Source organism: Aegilops tauschii, chromosome 3 (genome assembly GCF_002575655.3).
Source record: "Aegilops tauschii subsp. strangulata cultivar AL8/78 chromosome 3, Aet v6.0, whole genome shotgun sequence".
In the NCBI taxonomy this organism is placed as follows: domain Eukaryota; kingdom Viridiplantae; phylum Streptophyta; class Magnoliopsida; order Poales; family Poaceae; genus Aegilops; species Aegilops tauschii.
The window spans coordinates 25251248-25261508 of record NC_053037.3 but is presented as its reverse complement, the minus strand read 5'-3'; the positions used below and the strand labels follow the sequence as shown (position 1 = coordinate 25261508).

Sequence of the window (10261 nt, the reverse complement as noted above, 5' to 3'; positions counted from 1 at the left end):
TGTTGCCGGCGTGATGAACTGGGGCCGTGAACTAGGGCTTGGCATTTGAAACGTTGCTCTTTTTTTTAAATAGAGGCGGACAGGATGGGGCAAAGGGATGCGGCCGCACGCTGGGCGCACGGCCACCGCATGCCAGGACACGCCCGGACACGGCCCCATTGCCCTACCCAAACGGACAGAATTCGGACAAAACGGTCGTCCGTTTGGGGTCGCGCGGTGGACCTTATTTTGGGGTAAGGTTTGACCTATAAATTTGAGTAACAAAATCTAAAATGTCACAAAAATTATATGGTCGGAAAGCTCTTTCAAATACAAATCCAAAAATATAATTTTTAATAGCATATACTCCCTCTGTTCCTAAATATTTGTCTTTCTAGAGGTTTCAACAAGTGACTACATACGAAGCAAAATGAGTGAATCTACACTCTAAAAAATGTTAAAATATGTCTATATACATCCGTATGTGGTAGTCCATTTGACATCTCTAAAAAGACAAATATTTAGAACCGGAGGGAGTACTTTATATTTTAGTAGTCTCTAGATGGTCAAAGTCTAGCCCAAAATACGAAGGGCCCAACAAATCCGGACCGAGGTAGTACTTCCTTCATCTAAAAAATACTTATTCGAGAAATGAATGTATCTAGATGTATTTTAGTTCTAAATTCATTTATTTGTATTCATTTTCACGACAAGTATTTTCGTGACAGGATCCCTGTCTACGTCTGGTAGGGCACGAGTAGACTAGCGCGCGTACGCTACCAACCAATCAAACCAAACCAGAGCAGAGACGAAAGAGCTGCGCGTTCACTTTTCGGTGGTTTGGTTTGGTTTCGCCGGCTGTCATTTCCAGGTTTATGCCATGCGGCCTGCCTGTTTATTAGTTTAGCTGGGCAAGTAAGTTAAAAAAAAGTTTAGCTGGGCAAGTGTCCTGACCTGACCTGGCCTGTCTATAAATACGGGCGCGTCAAAGCAGGAGCCTCCAAATCCAAAGGTGGCTGTGGCTGTGGCTCACACACACACACACAGAGAGACAAGAGACAGCGAGTCACAGACCGAGGGAGGGGGAGCTCAGACCAGGCCAGCGGGAATCGCGCGCGCGGGCCGGGCGACGACTGAGGCGGAGATCCCTTCCGACCGGCCGCCGCCGCCGCTCGTCGACACCGACCAACAGAGGTACGTACGCCGACGGCCGCTCCCCCTCCCCCCTCCCCCTCCAGTAATCACGCCTCTGAATTTAATCACTGCGTTTTCCCTCAAGGGTGGTCTGTCTATAACAGAGAAATCTGGAGGTCACTTACTGAGATTCGAGATCACCATTCAGATGGGTCGACGTACGTAGCTAGGTCACGTATTGGTATTAACATTCAGTCAGGAGTCCGTCATAGTACTGACTGAACCAGCCCCTTGCCGAGAAACTACTAGTATTAACCAAGTTAAGCCTGCAGTGGCCGGCAACAATCCGCATGCATGCCCAACAAGCAACAAACCTGATAGCCATGGTGATCAGCGCACGGAGAGTGACAGTTTGGTATGCAAATTGATTGGACATAGCGGGAGGCTCCGTTAATTAATTAGTTTCTGGGCCGGAGCTTGGGAGTCCACGGCACGGCACGGCACGGAGAGATCTTGCCTGGAGGTGCCTTCAAATTCCTCACTTCTGAGATTGCGTGTCATAACCCTCGATCCCACGTCGCTTGCTTAATTTCATTGGTAACCCTCGATGGATGGATCGATCGCTGTTAGTCTATAGCACCGCACCCCTCATGTTCTAGACACCGACCCAGATTCCATGGCTTAAGCGCGCCTGACTTTGGGTCCATGACATGTGGGCCCGCATACTCAGAGTCGCCGAATCCCGGTCATACTAGCCAGTCCATACGGCCAGGTATTGCTCAAGATTAATAGGTAAGGGTATCTATCTGCGAGAGATTGCTCATGATCGAAACCACGTAGGTTTTGACCGGAAGATTCCTCTGTCGTCGCCATCATCAACGGAAAAGTAGTACGTGCTCTAGTCTAGTTTAGAGATATCTGCAAGAGTAGTGGTACGTGTGCTTAGTTTTTTTCTCCAATCAAACGAATTAGCTTTGAGATACGTATTTGTTAACAAGTGTCATGTGAAGACGCGATGCGCAATCTTTGCGGCGTCACGTTTTTTGGACGGGAGCGCAGGAAGCATTAACATTCAAACCATGTGTGGGTCGTAGTAGTCGCGGTGGGAAACCAGGCAGGCAGCGGGGCACGTCTCGCCGGACGCCGGTGTTGCGGTGCGCGTCGTCGTCGTCTCTGGCTATAAAGTACCGGTCTCCCTCTCTCTCACACACACACGCATCGTCGCGCAGGCACACAGACTAACAGACACACACCCGAGGGAGGGAGGGAGGGAGCTCGGAGCAGAGGGACCCGATCCCGGCCGCCCGTCAGGCCAAGGTACGTATACTAGTATAACCGCCCGCTAGGTACTAAGTCGTCATCGATCTTGTAGAGAGATCCGATCCGATCCGCCGTTGAAAGGTGGATGATTCAGGTTCAGATACCTGTGGTGTGGTGCTCAAACATGCCAAAACTCGAGTCAGCTTGCATAAACTCCTTTCCGGCGAGCGAGCGAGCGAGCGCCGGCAAACATACATACCCAATTAATCTACTCCGTCACAGTACAGCTAGTAGTAGTAATTAATCACCACGCGCACGCGTTATAAAATTAGCTCCACCGATGAATAAACCACTCCAGCCAATGTTACTAGTACTAATTAATCAGCTGGTTTGACCCAGAGTTTCCTTCATGTCAAGACCATCAACGGAATCGTAGTGCTCCCAAGGTCAGTGTCACGTCGGCAGGAAAGGAAGCCAGTTGTGGAGAATTTGGCCGCCTTGTCGATCGACCTCAACCTCTTTGGACGGGAGCTTCCTTTCCTTCTTCCTCAGAGCACCACCAAGAGCTTTGCCTGTCGTGGAGGCAGCCAACTGACACGTCGTCCTTGTCGCCGCCGGAACGAACGAGCGGACAGCCAGCACACACCGCTCACTGCCTCTCGTTTTCGTCCCGATCCGTGCCTCTCGTTTTCGTCGGCGTCGCACTGTCACTGTTGCGTGCTTGCGCCTTATCTCTGTCTGACTCCTTCCTTGTTCAAGTACACTACTAGTGCCAGCAGTGGAATTTAATTATGTAGTATTCCACTGAGCTGAGCTAATCAAATGTCTAACCGTGACACGAGCTAATCATAGAGTGTGAAAGATTTAGCGTGTTCACACGCACGCAATCTTCGGTGGCATTATATGTCCGGCTTAAAAAACCACGCTGCTTGGTTTTATTCATCCGCACCTCTCAGCAAAAGCAATAATACAAGTATCGATACACTCCGGTATTAGTGTAGTCTGAAATTTTTTTCGAAAAGGGGGAATGCCCCGGCCTCTGCATCAGAACGATGCATACGACCCTCTTATTAATCAATTTTGCCACCATTTTAGGGGCACTGATTTCTTTTGCCACCACTTTCGCAAGTATGATTCCACGATGAAAATTTTTAAACAGTCGGATCATCTGTCAATGGTCCACATAAAAAAATTGAGAGTTTTTTTTTATCTTTTCTCATTTTCAGTTTTTAGGGTTTTACTGTTCATATGAAGCTCGTTTCAATAAATGGCCCATGCTTATCATTCGTACGAGCTCATTTGACAGTAGCATCATCTCTCTCATCCACGAGAGTCGGCAGACGCTTAAACAAGTCAATAACAATGATTTTAACAAGATGCTCTGATGATGATTCCCACAGCCCCACACCACGCACCCCACCCCGCCCCAAGAGATCGATCGGAATCGGAGCAGTGTGGCCAGCTCTCTCCGCCACCGGTTTCAGCTCCTGCACAGCACATGTTGGCCGTCCCCGTCCGTGGATGCAGCCGGACACATGAGCCGCCATTGTTTCCTGACGGTCCTTCCCACGCGCAGCCAAAGCACCCGTCGTCTTTCTTTCTTTCTTTCTTTCTTTCTTTCTTTCTTTCTAGTCGTGGAAAAGTAGGTAGGTGGGTAGATAGGTGGCAGTCCTTCCTTTGCCGTCCTCTCCTCTCCTCCTAGCTAGAGCTCGCGCGAGATATCTCACTTCTCCTTTGCCTGTCCATGTTCATCTTGCCCGACTCGTGTCATTTTCCGATGGACGCCACAGCGGCCTGAGCAGGTATGGTATGGTATGTACTATCTAGTTCCAACGAGAATCCCTCCCCCTTTCTTCCGTCCGTGAATCCCGTGATTTGATTCTTCCGTGCCCTCAATCTGCGGTGAATCTGGTGACTGCCTGCTTCACTTTGAGAGGCCTGACCACCTGAGCATATTGCTTCAGTTTGAGAGGCTCTCAATCTGCAGTGCTCTCTCTAGTTCTGCGAATCCCCCGTTGGAATCCCGAATCAGCATCGGTTCTCCACTGGCTGGAACTCGATTTGGGTCTAAAAGCTGAGGCTGCCGCGTCTTAGTAGTTTCTGCTCTGTCTGATTGTTCTTGGTTTGCAATTAACGCCAGTTCGTTGAGATTTTATTATCCAATCCAAAAGCATGTGGCTCTTCTTGTTAAGATTCATTACAAGCTCCACGTTAATCATCCACAACAACAATCTGTCCCCCATTGCATCTTCACCACACTATTAATCACTGTCGTTAACTTTTTTTTTTTTTTGCAGGAAGCAGTTCCTCTGAGTTGCTGCAGCGCGTAGTCTGAGAGACAAGCAAGTACAGCAGCCATGGGGGAGGTCGCGGCGGAGCTGTACACCCAGGATGGCACCATCGACATCAAGGGCAACCCGGCCCTCAAGAGCAACACCGGCAACTGGCGAGCATGCCCCTACATCCTCGGTACGCACTCGCACGACTCCATTGCTGCTCTGTTTTCATGCTCTGCTTCTGTTCTTGGCGTTCATGGCGTTATCAAGCTGTTTGATTGACCGGCTGCAGCGAACGAGTGCTGCGAGCGCCTTGCCTACTACGGCATGAGCACCAACCTGGTCAACTTCATGAAGGACCGGATGGGCATGGCCAACGCGGCGGCCGCCAACAACGTCACCAACTGGGGCGGCACCTGCTACATCACCCCGCTCATCGGCGCCTTCCTCGCCGACGCCTACCTCGGCCGCTTCTGGACCATCGCCTCCTTCATGATCATCTACATCTTCGGCCTCGGCCTGCTCACCATGGCCACCTCCGTGCACGGCCTCGTGCCCGCCTGCGCCTCCAAGGGCGTGTGCGACCCCACGCCGGGCCAGTCGGCGGCCGTCTTCATCGCGCTCTACCTCATCGCGCTCGGCACCGGCGGGATCAAGCCCTGCGTCTCCTCCTTCGGGGCCGACCAGTTCGACGAGCACGACGACGTGGAGCGCAAGAGCAAGAGCTCCTTCTTCAACTGGTTCTACTTCTCCATCAACATCGGCGCGCTGGTGGCCTCGTCCGTGCTGGTGTACGTGCAGACGCATGTGGGGTGGAGCTGGGGCTTCGGCATCCCCGCCGTCGTCATGGCCATCGCCGTCGGCAGCTTCTTCGTCGGCACGCCGCTGTACCGCCACCAGCGCCCCGGCGGCAGCCCGCTCACCCGCATCGCGCAGGTGCTCGTGGCCGCCACGCGCAAGCTCGGCGTCCCCGTCGACGGGTCGGCGCTGTACGAGACCGCGGACAGGGAGTCCGGCATCGAGGGGAGCCGCAAGCTGGAGCACACGGGGCAGTTCAGGTTCCTCGACAAGGCGGCGGTGGAGACGCAGGCGGACAAGACGGCGGCCACCGGGCCGTCGCCGTGGCGGCTGTGCACGGTGACGCAGGTGGAGGAGCTCAAGAGCGTGGTGCGGCTGCTGCCCATCTGGGCGAGCGGCATCGTCTTCGCCACGGTGTACGGCCAGATGAGCACCATGTTCGTGCTACAGGGCAACACCCTGGACGCCTCCATGGGTCCCAAGTTCAAGATCCCCTCCGCCTCCCTCTCCATCTTCGACACCCTCAGCGTCATCGCCTGGGTGCCCGTCTACGACCGCATCCTCGTCCCGGCAGTACGCTCCGTCACCGGCCGGCCCCGCGGCTTCACCCAGCTCCAGCGCATGGGCATCGGCCTCGTGGTCTCCATGTTCGCCATGCTCACCGCCGGCGTGCTCGAGCTCGTCCGCCTCCGCACCATCGCGCAGCGCGGCCTCTACGGGGAGAAGGACGTGGTGCCCATCTCCATCTTCTGGCAGGTGCCGCAGTACTTCATCATCGGCGCCGCCGAGGTGTTCACCTTCGTGGGCCAGCTCGAGTTCTTCTACGACCAGGCGCCCGACGCCATGAGGAGCATGTGCTCCGCGCTCTCCCTCACCACCGTCGCCCTCGGGAACTACCTCAGCACGCTTCTCGTCACCGTCGTGGCCAAGCTCACCACCAGGGGAGGCAAGCAGGGGTGGATCCCGGACAACCTCAACGTCGGCCACCTCGACTACTTCTTCTGGCTGCTCGCCGCGCTCAGCCTCCTCAACTTCGCCGTCTACCTCCTCATCGCCAGCTGGTACACCTACAAGAAGACCGCCGGAGATGACACAGACGCCAAAGCCAAAGGAGGATCTGATGATGCACATGACCAGTGAGTGACTCTGGCTGCAACAGTTCGTGTCTGAATGCGTGCGTGTTTTCTTTTTCAAGAGACATGACAGAATAGATTGTTGAAAGAAGAAGAAGAAGAAAGCAAGGATCGAGACTTCAGAGTTCAGATAGGTGAAATTAAGGGAGGACAATGAAATGCGTGGTGTGATTTGTGACTTCAAGATTCAAGAGTGTTGCCTTGTTGATTAATATACTAGTGTCTTGGAAAAATTGGCAGAAAAAAGTTCAGATGTTATGTACTTTATTAGATTGGTGTGCAATGCGACCCAAAGCTTCTACAGTGACAGTGAGCAGAAAAAGTACAAGAGTTTAATAGGATTTACAACAGCTTCATAAACGCCATCTAAAGTTTTGTAAACTTGTTGTATGGACGTCACCCAAATATGCCATTTTCATCTCTGTTAACCCCAGAACCTCACAACATTTTCATCCGTGTTAAACCCATCTAAAGTTTTGTATAACTTGTTGCATGGGATGCAATGAACTAAGAGCATCTCCAGCCGCGCCCCCAACAGCCCCCCCATGATTTTTTAGCGCCGGTGGCCGAAAATCGGCCCAGTCGCGCCTCCACGAACTCGTTTAGCGCCGGTTTGGGCGAAATATAGAACCGGCGATCCCGCCCCGAACCCAAGCGGCCGGGTGTCGCCTGGGCACGCCGGCACAAGCGAAAAGCGGCGTGGGGCCGCTCTGTCGGCGACGGAAGCCCGTTTCCCGCCGTTTTCTCCCACTTTGCCGCCTAGGATCCCATCTCTTCTCCATTCCTCCCGCCAAACGCGCGCCTCCTCCCTACCCTTCCACCCGCCATGCCGCCGAAGAAGTACGTGATGCCGCGTGCCGCGACGGATCCCACAGCCGCCGCCGCCCAGCCGAAGAAAAGGAAGCCGAGGGCGCCGCTATCCAAGCCCCCCGGCATGTCCAACGCCGAGTGGAAGGCAGATGTGGAGCGCCGTGAGGCCGTCATCGCCGACAAGCGCAACAGGGCCAAGAAGGCCAGGGAGAAAGCGGCGGCGGCGGAACAAGCGGAGGCGGCGCGCGCGGCGATGATGAATCCACCCGGTGGGCACCCGTACGCGGCCTGGAGCCAGCAAAGCGTCGGCTCTCCGGCCGGATTCTCATCGTCGCCGCACCCATGGAGCACGTCGTCGCCGGACTATGCCGATGGGGACGCCCATGGTGGCTTCAACCCCAACATCACCTTCCCCCATGGGCGCCGCACGCCCTCGCCCGCGTTCGCCGGCGTGCAGTACCCACCGTACACATACTCGCCGTCGGACTACGCAGCCTCACCGACGCCACCTCTCTACCACGTCCTCTACTCGCAAGCCGCATCCTTGACGCATCTGGGCGACGCCGACGCGACGGGGGCCGACATGGAGGACATCATCGCAGCCTGCTCGGCTGCCGCCACCGCTTCCCCCGGGTTCACTACCCAGGACGACTCGATTGACCTCGGCGACATGGACGACGAGCTCGACTACGGCGAGGAAGAGCCGGAGGAGGGGGAAGAGGGGGAGGAGGAACCGGCGCCGACGAGGAAAGGCAAGAAGAAGAAGAAGAAGAAGGCGACCAAGCCTGGCAAGCCACGCATCAAGTGGGCGTCCAAGGAAGAGGAGTGTCTCGCCGAAGCGTGGAAGGTCGTCTGCCTCGACCCGGTCACCGGCACGAACCAGAGCATCGAGACGTATTGGGACCGCATCAAGGCCGAGTTCGACGAGCGGAAGCTCGTCGACCCCTACTTCAAAAGCGTGCACATGCAGCGTGGGTCGAAGGCGATGGCGAACCATTGGGGGCTCATCCAAACGGTGTGCAACAAATGGCATGGGATCGTCGAGGAGGTCGCGGCTCGCCCGGAGAGCGGCACCAGCGTCGAGGATCAGGTATCGCATACTGTTGCCTTCCGCCGTGCGCGCCGAGCACGCCGACTGATGTTCTTTCCTTCGGCGCAGTTGCTTCGCATATTCGCCATGTACCGCGATGACAACAGCGACGCGGAGTTCAAGTACCTCCACGTCTTCAGGCGGATCGACAGGTGCGAGAAATGGACGGCCGTCCAACGCACCCTCGCCAAAGCCAAAGAGACATACAAGCCGAACGCGCCGGCTACGTGCGCGACCGACGGGCGACCGGACGGCAACAAAGGTGCCAAGAAGGCGAAATACGCCGAGTCGGCTGCCGCGCGCGTGCAAGACTCCATCGAACACTGCCTCGCCGACGGCAAGACCAGGGCCGCGCAGCAAGAAGAGAAAACTGAGGCGAGGTGGGCTGTTTTGATGACGAACAGCGCCGTCAAACTCGACTTGCTCCGGACCAATGCCGTCGCGAAACTCAAAGCTCAAGACGCGAAGAAGAGGAACAACGACCTCGCCTTCTTGATGGGCGGCTCTGACATGCTCCAGAGCGGCGACGAGAAGCTCAAGGCGTGGTTCTTTGCGGAGCGCGGCCTCATCCTCAATTAGATACCGGCGACGGCGACGCCGACGCCGCCGCCGAGCCCGGCGGCTGATGCCGATGCCTCCGCGACGCCCAGCCCCACCGACGATGCCTCCGCCGCGACGCCCAGCAGCACAGAAGCCGCGCCGACCAGCCCGGAAGCCGCGCCGACTCCTTCCAGCCCGCGTACGCTCCGGAGGTTGAGCTCGACGTTTGATGCACTCCTTCCGCGTCCTTCCTTTTCTGTACGCCAAACTACTGCGTGTCCTTTTTTTTTATCGTCGAACTGTGGCACCGAATCGCCGAACTATTGCGATGATCGCCGGTTTGTTGTTTCTTTGAGCGGGAATGATTGAGTTCGAATATGGGGCGCCTTGGGGGGCGGCACCTGGGGGCCTGGCTGGGGAGAAACGAACCCCAGAGGCCGATCTAGCGCCGGCTCGCCCCCAGGCCGCTCTTTTTGGCGCCCGGGGGGGGGGGGGGTGAACGGCTGGAGATGCTCTAAGGATAGAGGTGCACGATTAATTTCGGGGGCGTCACGGCCACCTTCCGCTGCACCAAGCCTGACTCTGACGATTCCGGCGCCAGGTCGGGCCACGATGACGGAGGAGGATCCGCCGGCCAGCCCGGCATGACTGACGAGGTCACCCTCAAGTATAGGATAGTTTAGAGTTTTATTTTTAGGTTTTTAGTTCACTGGACGAAATATCGTCCAACTTTATGTACAAATTATCCCAGTTTTAATGAAATCCGCCGTGTTTATATTAAAATTCGTCCGGTTTGATCAAATTTCGTCCGGTTGATTCGAGTTGTTGTGAAAATGTATGGGGCTACGGTTGGACGGCTGCCTCACGCATCCGTGTCCGTGGACTGTTATCTCTGCCTGCAAAATGCGTGTAATTTTTTTATGTACTACTCCCTTTGTCCCAAAATATAAGAACGTTTTTAACACTACACTAGTGTCAAAAACGTTCTTATATTATGGGACAGAGGGAGTATGATCTAATGTTATATCTGTACCACTATCCTTAGTTCTTTTCCATTTTCTCTGTAGGGTTGACCTTGCTGTCCTGGTAATGCAAGTTTCAATCACAGGTTATACATCTTGGTTGTTGTGATATCATAATAATTTCAAATGAATATAACTAACCTCACAGCTTGGATTGATTGCATTCCCCCCCCCCCCCCCCCCCCCCCCCAATGCATATGTTCATTTTCTGTATCTGAA

At 54.9% G+C, this 10261-nt stretch overlaps 2 protein-coding genes across 5 annotated transcripts; both read left to right on the top strand.

The window, feature by feature from the left end:
- The first annotated feature begins 973 nt into the window (after positions 1 to 973).
- On the top strand, positions 974 to 6707 carry LOC109786637 (protein NRT1/ PTR FAMILY 8.1). Of its 4 annotated transcripts, none has more exons than XM_020345212.4 (3): positions 974 to 1173; positions 4671 to 4842; positions 4942 to 6707. In XM_020345212.4, exons 2-3 carry the CDS (start codon positions 4731 to 4733, stop codon positions 6585 to 6587), a joined length of 1758 nt encoding a protein of 585 aa, XP_020200801.1. In that variant the 5' UTR covers positions 974 to 1173; positions 4671 to 4730; the 3' UTR covers positions 6588 to 6707. The 4 variants fall into 4 exon arrangements, with proteins under 4 accessions (XP_020200801.1, XP_020200803.1, XP_020200802.1 ...); XM_020345214.4 differs by lacking the exon at positions 974 to 1173 and adding an exon at positions 2304 to 2430; XM_020345213.4 differs by lacking the exon at positions 974 to 1173 and adding an exon at positions 3785 to 4185.
- An 807-nt stretch (positions 6708 to 7514) lies between these two features.
- Positions 7515 to 9059, top strand: LOC109786636 (uncharacterized). Its single transcript, XM_020345209.1, has one exon. The coding sequence runs from the start codon at positions 7515 to 7517 to the stop codon at positions 9057 to 9059; it is 1545 nt and encodes a 514-aa protein (XP_020200798.1).
- Positions 9060 to 10261: the final 1202 nt, after the last annotated feature.